The sequence below is a fragment of the Melopsittacus undulatus genome, chromosome 16 (genome assembly GCF_012275295.1).
Source record: "Melopsittacus undulatus isolate bMelUnd1 chromosome 16, bMelUnd1.mat.Z, whole genome shotgun sequence".
NCBI lineage: Eukaryota > Metazoa > Chordata > Aves > Psittaciformes > Psittaculidae > Melopsittacus > Melopsittacus undulatus.
The window spans coordinates 1,208,743-1,231,319 of record NC_047542.1 but is presented as its reverse complement, the minus strand read 5'-3'; the positions used below and the strand labels follow the sequence as shown (position 1 = coordinate 1,231,319).

The 22,577-nt window shown below is 44.7% G+C and overlaps 1 protein-coding gene across 1 annotated transcript; it reads right to left on the bottom strand.

Annotated features, from left to right (window-relative positions):
• Positions 1-912: 912 nt before the first annotated feature.
• Positions 913-21,929, bottom strand: TSPAN2 (tetraspanin 2). Its single transcript, XM_034069966.1, has 8 exons — positions 21,822-21,929; positions 20,190-20,292; positions 7,337-7,434; positions 6,836-6,910; positions 6,197-6,298; positions 4,981-5,055; positions 4,223-4,306; positions 913-2,393 (listed from the first exon to the last, which is right to left on the bottom strand). Exons 1-8 carry the CDS (start codon positions 21,888-21,890, stop codon positions 2,328-2,330), a joined length of 672 nt encoding a protein of 223 aa, XP_033925857.1. The 5' UTR covers positions 21,891-21,929; the 3' UTR covers positions 913-2,327.
• Positions 21,930-22,577: the final 648 nt, after the last annotated feature.

Genomic DNA, 22,577 nt, shown 5'->3' with positions numbered 1-22,577 from the left:
AGTGGCATTGACACTATTCACAGGTTTTTCTTTCTGTCAGTATTAGCTTGGGAGAAACCACCTCAGCTGTGTACTGTCCTGTGATCTCTTTAGAGCAGAACCAGTTGCAGGGGCAGTCTCAGATGTACCTGGGATCCAGGAAATTGCTTTGGCTGTGTCAGTTTTCTGCTCTGAGAAACTTTCTTAGTTTCATCTCAAGACCCTCACTGATTTGCTGCCAGTGTCATTCTCCCAGCTGAACCTTTCCTAGAAACACAGAGTAGATTGGGGCCCTATTTCCTGGTCTGATGTTGGCAGAATAAGGTCCCAGGCCCAACTTTTACATAGCATTCATAGCTAATCAGCTGTGAACAATGACACAAGCCTAACTCTTCTCTGGAGCTGGGTACCTGAAGCTAGGCCCAGAAACTGCAGTGCCTGCTGCAGCGTTAATGCATCGCTGTCTCACTGTCACAGCTTGTGCTTGAAGGATTTGAAGAGTGCTCTATGAAAAGGCAGCAGGATGTGTCAATTGGATGCATGGAACAGCAACACCAATTCCAGTCCTGAAGTAACAGAAAAGTGATGGGAGTTGAGGTTCTTTGGGAAATGAGAGATAAAGGTGATGAGGGATGCATGTTCTACACAAATGTGCCCTAGAATGAACACATTCTCTGAAATCCCATTTCTTTCCATTGTGTTTCCATGGCATAAAGACCCCATGACTTGTAAATCTGAGTCCTGTTAGACAGCAGGGACCATTTTGATGAGAGATGTAGTTTAGCTGAATTATTTCCCATCATGTATGGAACAAGTGCATCAGAAATCTGATCTAGTGATCGTGAGAGAGCCAGAACTGCTCTGTGGGTATCATCAGCAAAAAGCTGTTTTCTGAAATGGTGAATTATTTTAAGTAAAAGGATTAAGAGATTCTGAGCCTTTGATGTAATTTATTTTCCCCTTCTGGGGACAACCTTTCTCCCTTCTAGGCTGTTTTAAAAGGAACATTCTCTTATTCATAAATATGACAAATAGAAAAATAAAAATATAGAAACAAAGGATGTAAACTCAAGCCCTGAGGTATTTCAAGCACACAGTGTAACATTTATACCTGACACACCATCGAAAGGTGCCATTAAAGAAAAAATGTACTTTTTGGCTCTGTAAATATGTCCCATCTTTCTTTCCTGCCTTATACCTGCAAGAAAGGGAGAAAGGTTGAGGTAAGAGCCCCATGGAAGCTGTGATAGTCACAGAAGCAGAAACAGAGGATATTAAAGTGCTGTGTGTCTTCCCCTGACGGTTCTTACTCTTCAGTTGGCTCCCCCAGGCCAGTTAGATTCTACAGACTATCTACAAAGCTGCTGCTTTTCTGGCCATAGGCTCCACTCCTGCACCAGTATATATCCCATATAGAGTCTTGCAGGATAAAGGGACTTCTGAATAAAGATTTTAGTGGTCCCTTTAACTCAGATTTCTGTTGTTTTTGGTGTGTATCTCAGGCTAGCACTGCACTTGCTCCCAAATGACTGCATTATCTTACCAGCTTCCCACCTCTTTCCCCCTCTTCCTTTAGCCTGAATGTCCTTGGATGTATTTTCTCTCCCAGAGCTTTCTGCATTTGCATGAAGGGTAACAACACCAAATCCAGTCTCTGCATGCCAGTGGTGCCAGTGGGTCTCCTCACATGAATTCGAGTTTGCTGGAGCAGGCCTTTAGGCATTAGATTTATTTGAATAAAGTCCAATTTTATTAATGCTACTCTGTGCAGGCCTTGAAAAGAACTATTACAAAATAGATCCTAGGTCTCCCTTTGTCAAGTGGTATTTGTTCCTCTGCTGACCCTTGGCAAATGGGCTGGATATGAAGGGTTCCAAGCACTGTGTGTATGTGGGGTGTGCACACTCTTGCATACTGAGGCTCTGGAAGACTCTGCCTGCAAACATGCACACACAGCACAGTCCATTTGCACATACTTATCTAGACAAGATACTGCATATACAGGTACCTGCTCATGTATGTATGTATTTGTAAGGAGAGATATGCGTGTGCTTACACAATGTCTATTGATGCGTAAACTCTTAATTGCACATATACAAACATTAACAATTAAATTAGTCTTAGATGCACCTTTGCTTTTCTTCATTACAAAGAACATTTAAAACCTCTTTTTTGTTCACTTTGGTTTTACTGTAACTAATACAATTCACCTGCTCCTCTAATGGGATATTTACCCTCATTATGTTAAAACACTTATTAAAATGTATTACAATTATTAAATTGGGTAGAAGAACACTTCTTGTAAGCTTAGTCTGGAACTCCTGGGACATAGTTGTGCAGTGACAGTTTTAGATCATGTCTCTTGTGTTACGGATCGCACAGCACAGAACCATGCTGAATATCATGCCAAAGATCTAGAAGAGAAGGGATGTGATTTAGGGATCTATTTACAACACAGTTATAAAATAGTCTGCATATCAGAGCAATCTGAAGGTTGTAATGGCAGAGTAGCAGGTGGCTGCTTCCATATACAAACCCCAAGACACCAGACAGTTAACATCAAAGAGATTTCACTGATACTCAAAGCCAAGATTTTATCGCTGTTCTTTGTCCTAAATGTTAGTGCCAGCAGAACAGCCCCAAACATTAATGTTACTAACATAAATTTCTCTGTGACTATTGCTGTTATGCCTGGAATTGCTTCAAGAGGTTCTGAATTTCAGAATGCTTAACATGGAATATTGTATACATATTTGAGTAAGAGCAGAGGATGATTCCACAGGAACCAGGTCTGGTGCTGAGCATTGTGGTTTTACAGAGAAGGCCAAGCTCTTAACAGTTACTACTCAACAGCAAGGCTCTACAGTAAATATAAAGCTCTATCCATGTTAGGGAGCTGGGTAACTAGAAGGAATGTCAAAGAACAGTGAGTGTTGCCAAAGTCTCCAGAAATAGCTTTTTTGCTACAATTTTAGCAGCTGCCTCCTGAGGCTTCATTGCTAATGACTGAAGGTGAGCAGTACTATGGGGCAGTTACACCACTGAGTTCATATCCCCTCCCTAATGAAGAAGGAGGCATCTCACCATGATCATGAAGTGTCAGAAACAAGCACAAAAAACTGTGCAGACATGCTTCTGCTGCTGAAGAGGTTATAATTCCATAACTTCTGCTGTAGCTGAGGTGGGAAGCCATAGAAGAGAGATTCATATTTCTAGTGTATGCTTGGTGAGCAATGGGGTTACTGGAACTCTGTGTTGCTTTGCTCTATTTTTGAGTGTGCATTCACATTTTGTACAAATCACAGGTTTGTTTCATCCCCCTTCCCCGTGCTATGGTTTCTTCTACTTGCATAAAACCTTCATCTGTATCTACGTAAGTGTCCACATAAGCCCAGGAACCTCCTGCTCACCAAAGCAGCTAAAGGTGTATTTCTTTACTCTGGCTTCTCAAGCTGCTTCAGGCTACTGCTGGTTTCTGGGCCTGAAGGAAGTCATGGCACAAACGCCTGTTTGACACAGACTGCCCGACCTGCCACATCCTTGCGGCAGGGTGACATCTATTGGTCACAGCTCTGCGATGGAGGAGCAGACCTTGGTAATACGATACACACTTGGGGGGAGAAGGCGGACTGCAAGGGAAGTTATTGATGCTCTGACACAATTTGGTGAAACAGCTTCTGTAACTAGAAGGTGGTTTAGGAAAGAAATGCTGCTCTGAGAACTGCCGTTTAAACAGTGTTCCTGTAACAAAATACCTACTGATTGCTGGGTCTGTGACCTAGAACTGTTCCTAACTATCCTTTGCACTGAACCAATGCTGGAACCAGCAGTTTCCTGTAAAGCCATTTCTATACAAAGGTTAGGCACCCTATTCTTTATGAAATCTAAGGAATGGATCCTTAAAGGGTCTAAAGCATCAGTCTGCAGTTGTTGCGGAATAGATTAAATCCTGCTACAGCCTTTTGATTTTCAGTTTGGTTCATGTGCATTCCATTTCCTACTATTACAACAAAGTAAGGTTGCCATTAGATACTTTGGACCCTAAGGGCACAAAATAAACTGCTAAAACAAAGTTAGGCAAATCTGCTTGCACCAATGTACGATGTACTGAAAGTGATAGGAATAGCTTCACCTTTGAGGAATCATACCCGTTACTGTAAGACACCTTCCACAAAGCTTTGAGGAAGACACAGAGTACTGGGCTCAGATAGAGATTTGAGAATGAGAAGATGGATTTACTCACTGTGATGCCAGCAATTGCAATTCCAACAATTCCGACTAAATGCAGATTAGCATCAATTACTTTCTGGATCTCAACCAGACAGCTCTGTTAAAAACAACATGGAAAGATCTTTATTCCTAGAAAAATATACTCCAAGCAGCTCTAAACAACAGGTATTAGGAAAATATTATTGCAGACACTGTCCTAATTCTTCCATCTGTGTCTTGTGTTTTGTAGGACAATTTTCCCAGTGTATTCCCTTTTCTAGTGAGACATCTATGCCTCTTCCCTGTACCAGCTGGCACCGACAAGTCATCTTACAGTTTTCCTTAAATTTAAAACCCCTTCTATAATGGGCCATACCAAATCAGGAAGTTTGGCCCTTCAGTTCAACATTGGACTCACAAGCAGATTCCACCCAAGACAGAACTAACTATCTTAAGAACAACGAAGTTCTTAGTCAGGAATCTCCTTACATGCAGCCTTCAAAGGGCTTTACATTTAGGACTGCTGTTCTGCTACATCCCTCCCACTTTTCAGATGATGTAATGTTGTCTCAGCTACCATGGGGTACTATAAGAAGGCTTCAACAATGAGGGCTGTGTATGTTCAGTACAACTTACAACTTATTTCTGCCTCCATTCTGGTCCATTTCATATGCTGGCACTTGTAAGGTAAAAAGGAAGTTCTTCCTTTCTTTTACTTATAGAATGTCTTCAATTTTACTAAATAATTGACATGAAAAAGTGATTAGATCAGCCAGAACAGAGGATACTTGCCTTTGGCAGCTGGATATTCTCTGGACAGGATAGTCCCATTTGTTGTTCTATACCATCTTTACCACAACACTGGAGCTAAGTGAGGGAGAGATGAAGGATCAAGGAAGGAAAAAGCATAGACTAGTTTCATACTGAAGGTGAGACAATAGATAGCAACAAAAAGAAACAATACAGAACAAGTAATAAATCAATTCCCTATATTAATCGCTACTTCCAACTCAAAAATCAGTTTCAGTTGTCTGAAGCCATGACAAAACAAACAGATTTGTATTAACAACAACTTCCAGGTAGGGCTTTTGTTACAGATCTCAGAGCAAACTCATGGATTTTGGGAAAGGAGCTCCTGGCTTATAGGGAAACAGGAGCCGTTTATAGGGAGAAAGCAGAAAGTTCAAATAGCACATGTAGAATTATGTGCAACACACAGAAGCTGCAGCAGAGAATGCCAGAATCTTTAGTTCTGACAAAACATAGTTGGGTTTGGAGACAGTAATAAATCAGAGTGTTTCAGAGGGTTTGTTTTTCCTGTTTGCCTATCTCCCACAAAATGCTTGGAATTCTTTTTTGGGTCAGAAATAACAACTATGGGAGAAGGACAAGAGGGTCTGAGGTTGTGAAATGTGTGTTCTAAAGAACGTGGGAATGCTGCAAGGAGCAACAAAGCTTGGGCTTTATCTCTGTGGGAGGCAGTGTAGATACAGGGTGGACACAAACAAGATTCAGGAAATCGCAGGTTCCAGTTCTGATTCACACACTAACTTATTGGGTGGCCTGAACTGAGCCACCCACATGCTTTTTGCTTCTTTACCTACTTGGTTCAGTCAGTGACAGGATCTGCCACACTGGAGGTCCCAGGACAGGGGTCAATTTTCTCTCTGACAAATGCAGAGAGATTCAGATCTTTATCTCCCTCTGCATTTGTGAGTATTTCTTCCTGGATTGTAATATCCAGAAGGGCCATAAGAGTTGTATCTTCTGCACAACACGGACCAGAAGCATCAGCTGAAGTTTAAAAGCCATTTTCACTTTCAAAGGTAGGGATCACTTGGGAATTCTGACAGAGCCATTAGGAAACCAGTTTGTGAGCCTCTTGATCCTTCCTAAGTAACACTCAGTTCTGTTCTTTCACACCTCTGTGGGAGGCATTCTGAATTTAAAAGGTAATGTGAGAGTAGAGTAGCAGTGTAAGGTATTAAAGTTGAGGAGGACTACTTACAGCCATGTGTAAGTGATAGATAGTCCTGTTGACCTTTCCCCCCGGGTTTTTCATATAGTCATCGTAAATGTCTTCATAGATCTTTTGGGCTTCCTGTATTGCCTGCAAAAATCAGACTTTCCATGTGAGTTACCCCCAGTCCAGAGCAGGCTTCAGCTTGTGTCATCAGCCTCCAGAGCAGAAAATGATGCCTGGTAAACTGAGGTACCGTGATTGGAAAGACAGGAGCTTTTGTGGCCTGATGGCATTCAGAGGGATTCTGAATGGTTCAGAATGGACATCTGCTGTATTCTATGTTTTGGTTAATCACTGTTAGGTGGAGAAGTTCGCTGCTTGAATCTCTGCCCTTTTCCCAAGCAATGCCCTCTTATCATACAGGTTTACGTGATGTTCCTGGTGGATGTGAGGTTGAATGACACCTGCAGATTTTCTTTAAGGATGGGGGGGGGGGGGGATGATGCATCCCATTTTGGACTGGTGATAACACAAACTCTCACTGACTCCAGATAAGAAAGTCAGAGAGTCTTCCTGGGAAAAGTCTCCTGGAAAGATTTGCTATGCAAGAGCCAAACTGTAGGTCACTGCATGACAGAGTCTGTAAGTACCCATTCATTACGTTAGAAGTTTCTTGCTACTTACCACTTTCTTGCCTATAAAGGCAAATACTCCAGCAGTGATCTCGGCTGCAAATATCACCAACAAGCAAGCAAAGAACTGCATAGGAAGAAGAGAATCTTACATTACTAAACCTTGCACAACACTGCTTTACATGCACTGCCAGTCAGTCCCTCATCCTGGCCTGGGCTGCAACAGCTCACACAGTGACCAAAAGGAAGCTGGTAGCAGGGGCTGTAACAAAGGGTCAGGTCAGATTTCTTGTTATATGGGAACTAAGGTGGAAGTGGCAGAGATGTGGCTCATTTTGTAGCTTCAGAAAAGCCAGAAGGTAATTCTAGCATGTCATATGAGACAAGCAATGGGATTTCTTCATGTATGGAAGCTCCGCAATAGCTAGATCAGCCAGTGAAAAGGTTGAAGGCATTCCAGGCCTGGGACAATAAATATCTTCCCACTAGTGACACATAAATGCTTTTGGATTATCTTGCTCAGCAGCCCAGGCCCTTGAAACCTTTTACTTACTGCTCCAAGTAAGCACTGAGACTCCCGCGCTGCTCCACAGCACCCAAAAAATCCAACTGTGGTCATGAGAGCCCCGGCTCCCACCAGCACATAGAGTCCTGTGGAAAACCAAAGTCAGAGGAGTATTTAAGAAGGTTTCGCTTCCCAAAGGCTGTTACCTCTTTTGTGAAAGCCACACATTTGTATGTAACGATGGTCTCTGGCTCTCACAAAGAGCATCTGTACCACAGAAAACTTTCTCTTGCCACAAAACTCCAGTAATATCTTCAGAATACTTGGGGAATTTCAGGAAGACGAATGAGAAGACTCCTACCTCCCAAGTTTCCTATCCCAAGGGCAGCTCAGTCCAGGAGGAGCAGACACCACAGCATCCAGAAGCACTTTACAACTCTTTAGGGAGGAAAGTAAGGAAAAAATCCCCTCCACATTGCTAAAGATCTTATTTCTGTGAAACCTGGAGATGCAGATGTGCTCTGCTGCTGTGTAGGGGTGGAACTTCAAAAGCTACCTGGCAGTTATGCTCTATCCATTGCCTGGCAGCACGTAACAAAGGACTTTTGAAGACATTTGGGGAAGGGTCCTGGCAGTACAGTGTGATGTTCCTATGGAATCAATGCTTTAGCTGATATTAGGAAGAATGGGGAAACCACTGAAAGTTGTTAGAAGTGAATGAAACAAGAAATTTGCACCCTCTGGTGAACTGAGTGAGAGGAACAGCCTGGGAAGGATGGGGTGTGGTGGTCATAAGCTCAGCAATAGTCCTGAGCTTCGTCACTGTAGAGAAAGGAAGCTCATCTACAGTGATTTGGAGTGTGGCACCTTCCTTTATGAGCAGTAGCTGCTTTATTGCCTGCTGGGCAGGCATGATCCAGCATCTTTACTCTTTTTTCCTTCAGCATACCAGGGCCAGTGTTAGAATATGAGAGAAGAGCAGCTTTTAAAGGTTCATGTTATCAGTGCATTATGATCAGAAGACTTGGAGACATAGGTCAGTGGTGACCTTCCAGTGCTGGGGAACGGTTGGACTTGATGAGCTTAAAGGTCTTTTCCAAGCTGACTGATTCTATGGGTCTATGATTCAATTCCCTCATACCTCATGATGGGGGGCAAGTGGAGCTCCAGGCTGTGCACACTAGAGGGCACAATGAGCCTTCCTCCCAGCTTTCACTACGGAACTTGTAAGGAAACTTTTAGTCCCCTCAGTTAAAAACTTAAACATTGTTTTACAATCCGACCCAGCGCTTTAGGGTTAACAGAGCTGCTAGCATGTACTGTCAGCAGCCCTTGTGTAACCTACACGAGAAAGCCCTACAAATGACAATGTGCAGCGGTTGTTAGGAAAATGAAATGCCAAACAAAAGAGTCAGTACATGAGTACAGAGCATCCCTCTCTGCCACACAGCTGCAGCCTGCTTGGAGAAGACAAACTCCTGCCTGCTGCCCATTCAATGCCATATCACTGTCCAATCACTGGGTATCAGCCAGATATTGATCCCAGCTATGGTGATCCTTCTCCTCCCTCCATCCTTCTTGCCCTGGTACCTTTTCTGTGCCCCAGGATTGCTGTGAGGACACATGTTCTGCTAAACAGCACTAAACCAGTTATCATTAATATGGCTTTGCTATGTCTGTGATGAGATATGTGAGATTTGTTGTTTGCTGAATGTTCTGGCAGTTCATATTCTGTATTTTCTAGATTTTTAATATTCAGCATCTTGTGACTTACCAGGACTGAGCTAATAATTGTACACACATCAGAACACAGTGGGTTTTACTGAAGGAGGGGTATACAAAGGTATATATGGCTCAGGAGAGAAAGGTCAGCCCCTCATGAGGAAGATCTGGAAAAGACAAAACCTTCTTGTCGGTGCAAAACCTTCTGTTGAGCTGCCAAACACCAAAACTGCCATTTCCTGAGATCTCCATGGCAACAAAGTGTAACTACAAAGATGTTTCCTGGACCTTTTTCTGTGTATCCCTCCCTACTCCAGTCCCTGTACTTACTTATCAGGTGGCTCAGCTGAGAGACTTTCAATTAAGGCTGGGAAGAAGTCTTCCCCTGGGTTTTTTGGTGCTTGCAGACAGCAAAGGGATGAGACCACTCTGAGGAATCTGGATTTGCTTTTGTCTGAGGAACAGCCTGAACATTTCCCTCGCATGACTCACGCCACCTCGGGCTGAGTTTCCCTTTTAAGGCGTGTTACAGGAAGGCCTCACACCACTCACTAAACAAAGCTGAGCTCACTGAGTCTGGCCTCACAGCTGAGCCAGGCAGGAGCTTCAGAGCACCTTCTTCCATCCTCTGTTCAGGAGTGTGCATTCCAGACCTTGCCCTTTCTTAGCCTGTGGCTGGCAGTTGCTGATTCTCAGAGAGCTATTTCTTCAGTTTTGTGTCATTCTTATTTTTCCACCTAGATGTTTTTACTTGTCTGTAATATAGACATACATGTAATCTTTCACAGGGGAATGAGACACTTGGAGAGTAGTTTGAAAGAAATTCACGGGGACTCAGCTTGCACTGTGTGGTTTCCTGGCACCCAGATCCAGGTATGCTCAAGTGGAAGATGCTTTCCAGGGAGGGTATCATAGAATCATAGAATAGTTAGGATTGGAAAGGACCTCAAGATCATCCAGTTCCAACCCCCCTGCCATGGGCAGGGACACCTCACACTAAACCATATCACCCAAGGCTTCATCCAACCTGGCCTTGAACACTGCCAGGGATGGAGCATTCACAACTTCCCTGGGCAACCCATTCCAGTACCTCACCACCCTAACAGTAAAGAATTTCTTCCTTATATCAAAGCAATAGGTTCAAAAACAACCTAGAGGTTGTAAGTATATAAGGCAGGGAGCTTATATTTCTTTTCCTAGTGAGCAATACACAGCAAGGTAGGCATAATCACCTCAGATTCTTAATAGGAATAGATCTAAACTGAAAAATTAGACTCTAGAAAAGAAAGGGTGGCAATATATGGCACCCCTTAGAACCACAGTCTTCCCTAGTGCCATCATGGCACTGACAGCCAAGTTAGCCCAGTCAGGGTCAGCAAAGCAGACAAATCCAGGAATTTGGTGGTGTTAATGCATCACTGGGCAGTAGTGTCATTTCTCAGAAGTATCTGAGCTTCACTACAGCCCATTCCTTTCCAAAAAGCAGGATGGAAAGCAAAGCCTTAATCAGCTTCTATTCATAAGTGCTTCCATTGTAAAACACAAAGCCTTGGCATAGCCTCCAATTTGGCATGTAAAGCACAGCAGAGAAACAGAAAAGGCAGTTTATAGGCACAAAATGGAACATATTTTGTAGCTAGAAACTCTGACGCATAAAAAGTTCACCACAAAGCTCAGCACAGCCAAAAGAAGTGTGCAAGGGGGTTGAGGTGAATGGGAAGTGTTGAGAAGACTCTGTAGCTGCAGCTTTTTGTGCAGCAGAAGTAAAGAAGTATGAGGTAGAAAGGAAGCAAAGGTTTGTGGCCTGTGTGAAATGTTCTCCTCTCATCTCTTCTCACCTCTGTTCATTTCCTGAGGCTTAATTTTGTCACTCAGATCTGTGCCTGCTAATTAAGAGTTTGATAACAAACTAGTCTTAGAGTTCAATGGTAGCACACAGCCTGCACAGGTGCAGACAACAGAGGAAGAGGGGACCCTGAGGACAGGCATGCTGCTACACCACTAAGAGGGGCAGAAACCAGCCATGTATGTGACTGCCCACAGCTCAGGACTATATTGCAGCTGCATGCAGGACACACAAAGCAGGTCACTGTGCCAGCCCCTGAGTGCAAAGGGGTAGAGAGGCATGTGCAAAATGCAATAGAAAGTTGGTTGATGGAGCAGATGCAGCCAGGACACTGCTGACCCTACGAGGTACTGGAGGAAATACAGGCTTCTTTGTAAAGACAAGAGGATGAAAAGCTGAATGTCATAGTACTGGGGTATTTTTGGCCAGAGCCTATTCTCTTGGCCTCTTTTGCGTGGCAATACTCTGGTCTTGGGGTGGTGGGTTGGTTTTTGGTGTTTTAGCTGCACTAAAACACACCCCAACCACACAGGTTTTTATAAGCTGTGAAGGAAACTAACACTTCTACTTTTAGCAGTAAGCCAAGTGAGAGGACATCTAATAACAGATTGATTTCCTTTCTGGCTAAAAAGCAGAAAATGTAAGAGGGGAGACCCATACTTCAGCAATGAACAGATGTGGAAAGCAGTAAAGCAGCAGCTTTGCCATGTACTTGAATTATTTTTTTTTACTCATCCCATGGGGAAAATCATTATTTCCTGAAAGGAAAATGTAACATGGGGGTATTCCCTGTGAAAATCCCGATGGGAGGAATTCCCATTTTCTAGCAGGCTTTGCAATTACCAGGGAAATGAACAAGTTACATGGCGATCTCAGAGCAGCTCTGGCTCCCAGTAGTGAAGAATAACAAATCCACAGCTCAGCGGAGATCTCTCGGTGGTCATCTGTGATCATGGCAGAGAGTTCTTCCATAAGATACTGTTTTCTCTGGATATGATACATAGACCCTATTGGGGCTGTACTCAGACACAGTGGATCTGTAAGTCTGAAGAAGCACTCTCAGGAAGGATAAAAGATTCTGTGTGCCATTTCTGTATCAACAAAACCTTTGTGACTTGCAGTGAATACAAAATTCCACCACTTTTAGACTAGGTAGAAGAGAAGGATGGGATTTTATAGCTGCTGACTGCAACATGTCTTTATATGTATCAAAAGTGAGGGAGGGATCAGCACCATCTTTAGAGTAATATCAATTCAAGACTCTTCTTTGTACCTGAGAGCAATGAAAATGGAATGTGCAAAATTCTGCAAAATTAATCTGAAAGGAAATGCCACCAGTTCTTTAGTCTGTTACATGGTGCTTGGACAGAGTGACAACTACGTCCTTAGGTCCAGGGTCCCCCTGTGCTCCTGTTGTAGAGACTTGTGCTAGGCAGAGGTGTGTGCTGCCAGTGCTTAAAAAGAAAGGAAACACCACAGCATAAACCAGGCAGGTAGGAACCTACTAATATGCACATTAAAACCACTGTTGTTGCAGACAGCGTGTGAACCATCACCACCACCACCTAGGCTGGTAGAGATCTGATTTCAGAGTCTGGAGTAAACCCTCCCCCAGAGGTTTGGTTTGTTTTTTCTTTCTTCCAAAATCTTACTGATGGCTTTGAGATTAAAAATCCCTGTCTAGAGCCTAGCACGAAGAGCAGGAGCAGACATACACTCTCTCCCTGTCTGGTGTTATTTCACATGGGTTTCTTGTTTACCTGGCTGCTATGCTCACTTTCCATTCTAAGTAATTCTGCTTTTCCTTTTCTGGGCTGAGTAACTAACACCAAACAAACTGCCAACTCTTCATACTCCACTGAGACAACAAGCAGCTCTGTTCTTGCTGTAGGGGATGCAGAGGCAGTGATTTCAGGAGCCCCAGAATGCAGCCATGATTGAAGAAGTTTTCCTGAGGTTGTATGTGCATTACAGCCCACGAGGGAGATGTGATCCTCCACAGAGGGACTGAGGCTCTCAAGGACCAAGGACCCTGTAGTGCAAATGCATTACTGGAAAAGCTGAGAAGCACATGTAGGAGCTGGAAATAACAAGCCAGACAGCACAGTTGTGTATGCACATGTTAGCAAATCTGTTTTCAGAAAGGAGGCTTATTACTAGAGATTACCATGTCTGTATTAAGTGATTTTTAGTATATTTATCTGTAAAATAGATTTGTAAAACTGGAGGAGAGAGGCAGTATTCAGAAGGCAGGTAAATGTCTGGAGAATTGGAACTTACTATTAATTTGAGCATAATGCACAGATGTAGTTAGATGTCTTGTGTGAATTCAACAGGTATTTTGGGGTTAATCTTCCTGGAACCACAAAAGCATTACAGACTGCTCTGTCAATACCTACTTCACCCAATACTAAGCTCACTGAAGTCAGCTGTAATCAACATTCCTGTATTAGGTGGATCTGCTCTATCAGAATCCCATGACAATGGAATACTGTGAACACTGTGAAAACCTTCCTACTCTGGAAGTTGTTCATAGTGCACAGTATAATAATCATCTGGTGAAACTTCTTAGCACTCTCTGGTTTTATTGCATCCTTTTTGACCACATACAGCACTCAAGACACTGAGTGTGTTAGAAAGTTACACAGTGACATTACAGTTTTTCAGCTGGATTCTCACTTCCTTTCTTAAGAACTTCTGACATGTTATCTGCCTTTTGACTGCGGCTGAAGGCACTTTTGTCAAGAGTAACTGACAGTGAGTCTCAGGTCATGTTCCTGGGTGGCTACAGCTAATGCAAAGTCTGACAGTGTTTTATACTGCTTAGATTACCTGTTATCACTTGTGCCACAGTGCTTTATTGATCCAGTGTTTCACCTGCCTTTTTAATACTCAGTCATTTGATATTCTGCAATCCTCTCACAATCCTCTCTAGATTAGGACACCCTGAATAATACTGCGTGTGAAAATGCTTCCATGCAGACATCAGCAATTGCACAGTTCTAATGCTTAAATGTACAGGCTCCAAAACAGAACACAAATGTGTTCTCCTTCCACAGCAGTAAAAGTTAGGACTCTGCAGAGAGCTGTTTTTACCCTCTCCACTGCAGATAAAGTAAGTGTTGGAACAGAACAAGCCAACTTGGTGAAAACCCTCTCTTTTGAACTAACATATCCAGAAAAGGAGATAATGGCTTTAGTTTGTTGTTGCTGTTTCATTCTTTTCCAGCAGACAAAATGCTTTCCTCTTACTGGTTTCAGAGTGGACAGTTCCATTGTTTCCAGCTCTGTCAGAATGAAACACAACATAGGAGATTTCCATTGGTTATACTGGTTTGTTTTTTTTTCCTGGGAGCCACTTCAGAGCCTGGCATCTTGAGCACAGTTTGGCCTTTTAAATAGAGCATGTATGAAGAGCAAAACATGTAACTGAGAAAGCCTGAGCATGAAGTGGTAAATGCCCCATTCCTGGCACTGTCCAGGGCCAGGATGGACAGAGCCTTGGGCGACATGGTCTAGTGTGAGGTGTCCCTGCCACTGGCACGGGGCTGGAACTGGATGATTTTAAGGTCCTTTGCAAACCTGACTATTCTGTGATTCTATGATTCCTGGAGTTTACTGTGCTGCTACAGCAAGAGGAAACATCTTGGTGTCCTTTTACTTCACACAGAGCCAGTGGCAGGTTTATCCACAGTCACTGAGGTCACTTGCTACTGGTGGTTGTTTGTGGAAGAGCAGAAGTGTTGAGCCTGTGGTGCCAGGCTCTGCAATGGGCAGTGTGACTGAAATGAGGTACAAATGCTTGGTCACTCACTGAGGTGGCTCACACAGAGTGAGCAGCATTCTCAGTGACCAGGCACCCGGACGGCTGCCAGGTGCCTAGAAGAAGAAGAGGGTACATCAAGAAGGAAGTGGCATAACTGTCAGTTCAACTGTTGCTGCTGTGTGGAACTGAAGAGCTTCTAGATAACTACACCCAGACCAGAGGGGGAGAAAGGTTTAACCAGGAGGGCAATTTAACAGACAAAAAAGCCTGCTCAATTAGCATGGTCAAGTGATAAATCAGTCATGACATACTGCAAATATAAACCAGTCAATCTGAGATAGATGGACAGATTATTCCAGTAGAATCACAGACTGGTTTGTGTTGGAAGGGACCTTAAAGCTCCTCCAGCCCCAACCCCTGCCACGGGCAGGGACCCCTTCCACTGGAGCAGCTGCTCCAAGCCCCTGTGTCCAACCTGGCCTTGAGCACTGCCAGGGATGGGGCAGCCACAGCTTCTCTGGGCACCCTGTGCCAGCGCCTCACCATCTTCCCTCAAGGGAAGAACTTATTCCTTATATCTAATCTAAATCTCCCCTGTTTCAGTTTTAACCCATCACCCCTTGTCCCATCACTACAGTCCCTGATGAAGAGCTGCTATCCAGAATTCTTGTAGGTCCCTTTAGATGTTGGAAGCTGCTCTGAGGTCTCCATACAGCTTTTCTTCTCTGGGCTGAACAGCCCCAGAGGCTTAAGTAACTTGTTTTATCAGACTTCTAACTTTGTGCTGTCCTTGCCTTTCCTTTGCAGGTAGGCACTGACTCTTAGGAACTGACTGCCAGGTTTTACAATCCAGTGCAGGAACTGAGGACTTTTGAACTACTTTCATTTTGAGTAAGGGTGAGATTTTCTGTGGGGTGGTGCTGTCGTGTTTTTAAAGCAGAATTTCCAGTGCAGCCACTCGGAGCCACTATCAGCCTTTTCTAAACCACTCTTCCTCAATACAGAAGAGATCTGCACACAAGATGATAGGAAGAAAGACAAACTAATTGTTTAAGTCTTAAATACAGACTAAAAGCCTCTCTAATACACATGATAGCAGGACCACTTGATGCTCCTCATCCCTACAGAGAGGCTGCTTTGCTAATGGTTCTTATTTTAAAGGCTGATAGAGTTTGAGGCTATGGACTTTGGAGAGAAAATACTGTTGATGAAGGATGTAGTGCTTGATTCCAAAGTAAATGACTAGAACTATAACAAAATGAGGCACAGAAGCAGAGAATTGCTGTTTACGTGAATTTAACTGCTGGCCAACACCTTCCTGTTTGTATGGGCACCCGCTACTATGGAGAAAAACTACTAATATCCTTCAACTCTAGACATGACTTCATATCCTCAGGCATGTGCCTTCTAACTACCTTTCAAAGCCAACATGATCACTCCTGCTCTTGTAGACCCCCAGAGAAAGCCACAGCCACCCTGAAAGTTCTGCCCACAATTGTTTCGGCCCTGATGAATGCCTGGACCACAGGCTGGATCATGGAAAGAAAGCAGAGAAAAGGTAGCCAAGCAGAACGTTTGTGCAGGAGAAGCAATACTTCAGTGCTGGCAGTTATGAGTAAGAGCCATCCACATTTAGTGGCAGGACAAGGGGTGATGGGTTCAAACTGAAACAGGGGAAGTTCAGGTTAGATCTTAGGCACAAGTTCTTCCCTGTGAGGGTGCTGAGGCGCTGGCACAGGGTGCCCAGAGAAGCTGTGGCTGCCCCATCCCTGGCAGTGCTCAAGGCCAGGTTGGACACAGGGGCTTGGAGCAGCTGCTCCAGTGGAAGGGGTCCCTGCCCGTGGCAGGAGTTGAGACTGGATGAGCTTTAAGGTCCCTTCAACCCAACCCATTCTAGGATTCTATGATTGATTCATTCACGTTTGTCAGGTTTTGTTACCATTCCTGAGGGGGCTTGTTAAGTACATACACTGCATTTTTATTGCTGCTGGCAGTGGTGTGATCCTCTGCACTCCATTTATGAGGGATACAGAGAGTTTGTCCTCCATTTTGCCCAAGGAACCAGAATAGAATTTCCTCTTCATCCGCCAAAAGCAAAGAGAGGAGAAAAGGTGTCTTGAAGTAACCCTTATAAACCCCCATGTTTGTTTTCATTGCACTCAGCAATGCTGACCTCTGGGGTTCACACAAACATCTCTATTTTCCTTCCAATTGTTGTGAACTTTCCTGCCAGCAGAAAACTTGGCAGAGTGGCACAGGAGTCTTGAGAAGGATGAACAACGGGAGGGAATTCCTTTATCCTACAGATCTTTTCTCCGTTTGCTCAGTAGTGTCACAGGCAGCTCAGATAAGAGGTGGCTGCTCCTCTAGTGACCTTTGCTGAAATGATCTTTCATTTTTCCTTTTTTTTTAAGAGAGGAACGTATGAAATCCACCAAAGCTGAACTGTCATAGAGTAGGAAAGCTGCAGTTTTGTTTTACCACTTGAAGCAAAGGCACAAAACGTACTATGAGGTAACATAACACAAAAACATTGTCATGCAGTGAGAACTCAAAAACTGGGGGAGCTGCAGAGAGAGGATGGCCAACTTTAGGAAGCCACTCCAGTGTAAGATGCATGTGGTAAAGTGAATGAGGAGACTTCATGGGTCATAGAGTTTCAATTCCAGCCTTTAAAGTTGTAAGTTAAAAACCTGCAAACTGCAGTGGGAAATATGGGTCACCAAACACAAAACCACAAGCAGCAGATAACTCAGAACACGTATGTGTGCTTGACCTCAGCACTGCTGCTTCTGAGTTGTTCTCAAACCAACACAAACATTTCAGTGGCTGGAAAAGATGAACAGGTCTGGTTGCCAAGTCAGAGCCCAAACTATTCCAAGGGGCAGAAAAGACTGGGCTGGGCTGATGGTAAAGAACAAGGCTATTTAAGGAGACTCCTTCTGCCCTAATGGAAAATGCAAGGATATAATTATCAATTATTTTAAACTAAAACATTTCAGAACCAGGAAAATAAACCCCAGTGCAAGGAAGCATGAGAGAGAAGCTGGTTAGACTCAGCTGGCAGGCAGCTCAGTGCAGGTACAAGAAGAGCAGAATGTGTTGCTCTTTAGAATCAAGAAAATGAGCTGTTTTCCACAAGATGCTGCTTCTGGACAGTGCTTCAGCCTGCCAGGCAAACTCTGAATGCAGCTGCAGTGTTGTTCCAAGCACTGGCAAAAAGCTGAGCTGAGCACAGTGTTATCACCAGGCAGACACAAAGCGGGCAGTGGAACAGAGCTACAGGACTTGTTTTTAAATCTTTTGCCATGTGTTTCTATCTCCAAGTCATATTGCTGATCTCTTTTTCCTGAAACCCTCTGGGCATCCACTCCTTGTGTTCCATACTGAGAATTCCTATGCAAAAACTGGGCTCTCACCCAGAACACATGTTAGAGAGCAAACACATAGAAGCAACTGAGCACCACTCCCTGGGAGAAGGGCCCAGTACATGACTGTCAGGGGACTAGGAGCTGATATCTCCCAGAGAGGTAAAGCCCTTGAGCATGATGGTCAAGTGCAGTCTTGCCTGTTACTAAAACCCACCCTTATTGGAACTCATCACCATTCCTTTACCACTATCTTAGTCACAGATTGTTACCAGCCTCAGACTCGGGCTGTCCCATCAGAAGTCACCGTAACATTTAATATGATCTGTAAAGAGTGAGGGCAGCAGAAAATGTTTTGCTTTTCTTTAACAGTAATGCTCCCTGTAGTAGGCATGAAACTCACTACAAAAAAGGGCCAACACTTTGCTTTAGCAGGTTAAAAGTTCAAGTTTAAAAGAATCTTCAACATTTAGGTCCTGTTCCTTAGCACTTCCTCTACTAGCAGCTACGTATTACAACGTGCAGCTCTATAAATACATGTGACAGCCCCAAGAGTTGAGTGTTGCTGTATATGATGAAACTTTTACAAGAACATGCCCCAGGACTTCTCCAAATTAACTGCTCTGATCTGTTTTTGCAATTCCCATACAGAACTGAAGCAGATTAAATCTTGTAGAGATTTAAACACACAGGCATCAATTAACACTGTGTTACAGTCTGCACTTGGAAAGCTGTGAAATTACCATGGTGCTTATTCACATCACAGGATCCATTGTTTTCTGGCTTCTAACAAACCAACAGTACTTGATTTTGAAGGCCAGAACATCTTTCTGTCCTGTTGGATCTCCTGGGTCAAGAATAAGTGTATGAGGCAGGGAAAAGCTCCAAGATAGAGCATAATAAATTCAGTAGGTATAAACTGGATCTGGAAAGGAAGTTGATGATCTAATAGCAGCTCGGATGTTAAGAGAAAACATAAATCATACTTCCTGGCTCTGTGTCAGAGGAGGTGCTACAGGGTAACCCTCAGGTCCCAATCAGATTTTCATCTGAATGATTTTATTCAGCCTCATGAACTTCCACAAAACTTTACTGGGTGTAAAGTTCTACCCATCTGTTCCATGGTGCCATACAGGCAGCTCTGTGCCTCCAGCCTGGCTGCATATGTTAAAGAAGCTTGGGGCTAGAAGTGTGGTGTGGCAGAGCCAAGGTCTCCTCCACTAAGAGAATTGGGGTATTTAAAGTCACTGCATAGCTCAGGTAGTGTTCCCGGGATGGGTAACTGACTGCTACAGGACTTCTGGGGTCACCTTCCATTCTTGGCACCCTGTCAGAGTGGTTTGATGGACAAGGCAGGACAGGGGATTCATTCACACTTGGCATTTGTAGATGGCAGAAACTTCCCCAGGTGTGAGACATTGAAACAGACAAAAATGTGACTCTTCTGGTGTAAAGGCACGTTGCAATTGCCAGTGGACAGAGAAATGCAGCTGCTGGCAGTCCTAGAGAGCTGCTATTTAAGGATGTCTATAGATATGGAATGGGTGGTGTTTCCAGAAAACCCACTGGAAATCCTCGGGAGAAAGAAGATTATCTTAAATGCCTAAAATTAGATAGGACCAATACCAGTTCTCTACCCTGGGGAGCTACTGATTTCTGTCTAGGCTGGACAAGCAGCTCTTGAGATGACTGACTGCTGGGGGTGTATTTTTACTTCTCAGCTGTGGAAGGACTTGCTCTGATACTTGAAAGCGTCACTCAGGGCCCCTGTGTGCAGACACAGGGAGAATGGCAAGCAAAAGCTTTCCTGCTGTGCTGGTGAGTAACAGCATTCAGAAGTGACAGTTGTTTCACTGGTTAGCAACTGCACAGAGAGCTCTGGAAGGATTTTTTGGTGAGCCCTGTGTTCCAAGAGTCTCTGGCCCATCTCAGCTTCTATTCCAACAGCACAATTCACTTAGGATCCATGAGGGCTGGATCAGGTCTGAGAGAAGAGATCACTTAGGCCTAAGGAAGTTGATGCAAGCAAAGAAAGGATGAAAACCATCATGCACATGACAGAGCACCAGAATGTCCAGTTTTGTGTAGCTCAGGCCAGGAACTGTTGGCCTTCATATAATTCAATGCATAAGGTATGTCATATGCCCCAGGATGAAACCAAGGCTAAAGTCTACAGTCATCATAAGCATTTTAACTTACCCATGAAGAAATACTCTGGAGATCTTTTGTCTGAAGCAATGTCTGCTATAACCCCACCAAACCGCAGCCACAGCCCAAAGGCAATGACAGCCAGTCCTGCCAGCTGGAAGAGACACACACCAGTCAGTACTTCAGGAAGGGATGGCTGGAGAGCATTAAAGAGGTGTTACTGGTACCTTGTACTTTCTTGAAATCCCACAATTCAGGATTGCACTGTCGGAAAATTCAGTGTTTGACAATGAATGCCTATTAGAGTGCAATGTACTTCTTTCTTTCAGCTCTTAACTGTAGTGGTGTTTGTGAACCTCCACTCTTCTCTCCTTCCTAACCCTCAGAACCCCACTGTGGCGAGGCAGGAGGCCACACAGGGCCTCAGTCTGGACTCAAGATGCTGTTACTGTAGTTTTTGAAAAGCACCTTATTGGGAAGTGCTGTGTGACCAGGAGTTAAGCCCTGCTTAACTGTGACATACACCAAACTTTGATGATAGAAGTAACTTAATTGACTTCCATCCCTGGCAGTGTTCAAGGCCAGTCTGGATGGTGCTTGGAGCAACCTGCTCTAGTGGAAGGTGTCCCTGTCCGTGGTAGGGGGTTGGAGCTGGATGAGCTTTAAGGTCCCTTCAACCCAAACCATTCCATGGTGATGATGATGATGGTGATGAATGCCCCCAGTCCAGCTGAGGAGATGGTTTCTCCCATCAGCGAAAAGGCAGATAACAAAACACAGTACTTGTCACTTTTGTGAAACAACATAACACAAAGCTTTGTCCTTCTCCTGACTTGCAGCTGCAGCTGGGCAACATCACTCTGCTCCTCCAGCTTGAGCACAGCAGCACTGTGTACCCGGAGCTCGCAGTGCTGTCACCAAGAGGAAACAGCATTTGGTTTAACTGTGCTTCAAGCATAAAGGAGACAAAAGCCCAAAACTCTTTGCTTCAGAGAGGCTGTACGAGATTCTTTTGTGACTTCTTTTTGAGAGACAGTGAATGAGGAAGAAAGAAAAGACATTTAAGAAGATAACATTGGTGATTGTTATCCCTTCTGGAGGAGAGAATGCAGCATGAGGGAACGTGAAGGAAGGAAAGAAAGCTTGAATTCAGCAGTGCTCTGGAACTGTGAGACCATTAAAGGTGCAATGAGGGCAGAGCGGGCATAGCACTCTCTAAAGCTCTTGAGGGTTCAGCAGTAGACACTTTATTGCCCCATTAGTGTAGCTTTCAGCAAGGTAAGTGCAGTCTGATGCAAGGGATGAGCTTGGGAAAGTAGTGGCTGTTGGCTTGCTATTTGTAATGACATTATTAAAGAGCATCATGATGCTGTGAACGAGTATTCCGCTGGAATACACAGTGTGGGACGCTGGAAAACTCACAGCCTCCTGTTGTTGGAAACGTTAATCCTGGCTGGGGAAACGGGCACTAAATGACCGCTTCGGAAAGGAGGTGGCTTCCCTCAGCAGTGGCACCTTGTGACAAGTACGCGTTTCCCCAGGGAGAACTGCAGCCCTACGGAAGCAGAAGCCGAGGCAGAGGACTCGGGTCCGTGCCGCCAGCCGCGCCGCACCCCGCGCTCCCCGGCAGCACCCGCAGCAGGTGCCGCGGCTCCCGCCCGGCCCGGCCCGCGCAGCGCTCACCCCGAAGGTGCTGTTGAAGATGCACAACAGGATCTTGATGCAGCGCATCCCCCCGCGGCCCGTGCCCATGGCGGGCGGCGGCTCCGGCAGCAGCTCCCGCTGGGCTCGGCGTGGCTCGGCGCGGGGCGGGCAGCGGGGCGGTGCCGGAGGCAGGTGCAGGGGGGGCGGACCCAGGGCTGCTTTCTCCTGCCCTTCCCGGCCCGCCCCCTCTGCCCGCCCGGAGGTGCTCCCGCGGGGTCCGGCGGCTGCGGGGACACGGAGCAAACCCCTCTCGGCTTCCCGGGCTGTGCTCCAGGCCAGGACTTTACATTAGACCCTTAAATGCTGAAGCTACCGGAATCCATCCCCGCAGGGTTATGAGCAAGGTTGCAGGTGTGATGGGTGGAGACAGGATGGCAGGAAAAGGGCCACTCTCATTAGGACTGTTTTCACTCACACTCAAACAGCCCTAAAGTTCATTTTCCAATCTCTGATACTCTTTTGTTCGCAAGGTTTAACCAAAACACTCTGGTTTGTTTTTCAGCTGCTGTTTTCTTCCCCAGTCTTCAGAAAGTCAAGTCTGAAGGTGCTTGTGGGGCTTCAATGGAAGCACAAGGTAAGGCAGTCTCCTGAGGAGTGAGATTTTTGCGTTAAACATTTCCTCTCAGTGTGTAAGGAATAAACCATTAATTCTCTGTTTTGTGCTGTATTGACATAACTACAGTTTTACCCATCCAGATTGTTGTCATGTTTGGAATAATTTTTTCCACAGGGTGT

Coding starts and splice junctions, on each gene's coding strand:
- TSPAN2 (XM_034069966.1), bottom strand. CDS start 21,890: ATGGGCACGGGCCGCGGGGGGATGCGCTGCATCAAGATCCTGTTGTGC. Junction 5,056..6,196: donor TCTATCACTTACACATGGCT/GTAAGTAGTCCT, acceptor TCCCTCACTTAG/CTCCAGTGTTGTGGTAAAGA. Junction 2,394..4,222: donor TTGCAATTGCTGGCATCACA/GTGAGTAAATCC, acceptor CTTCTCTTCTAG/ATCTTTGGCATGATATTCAG.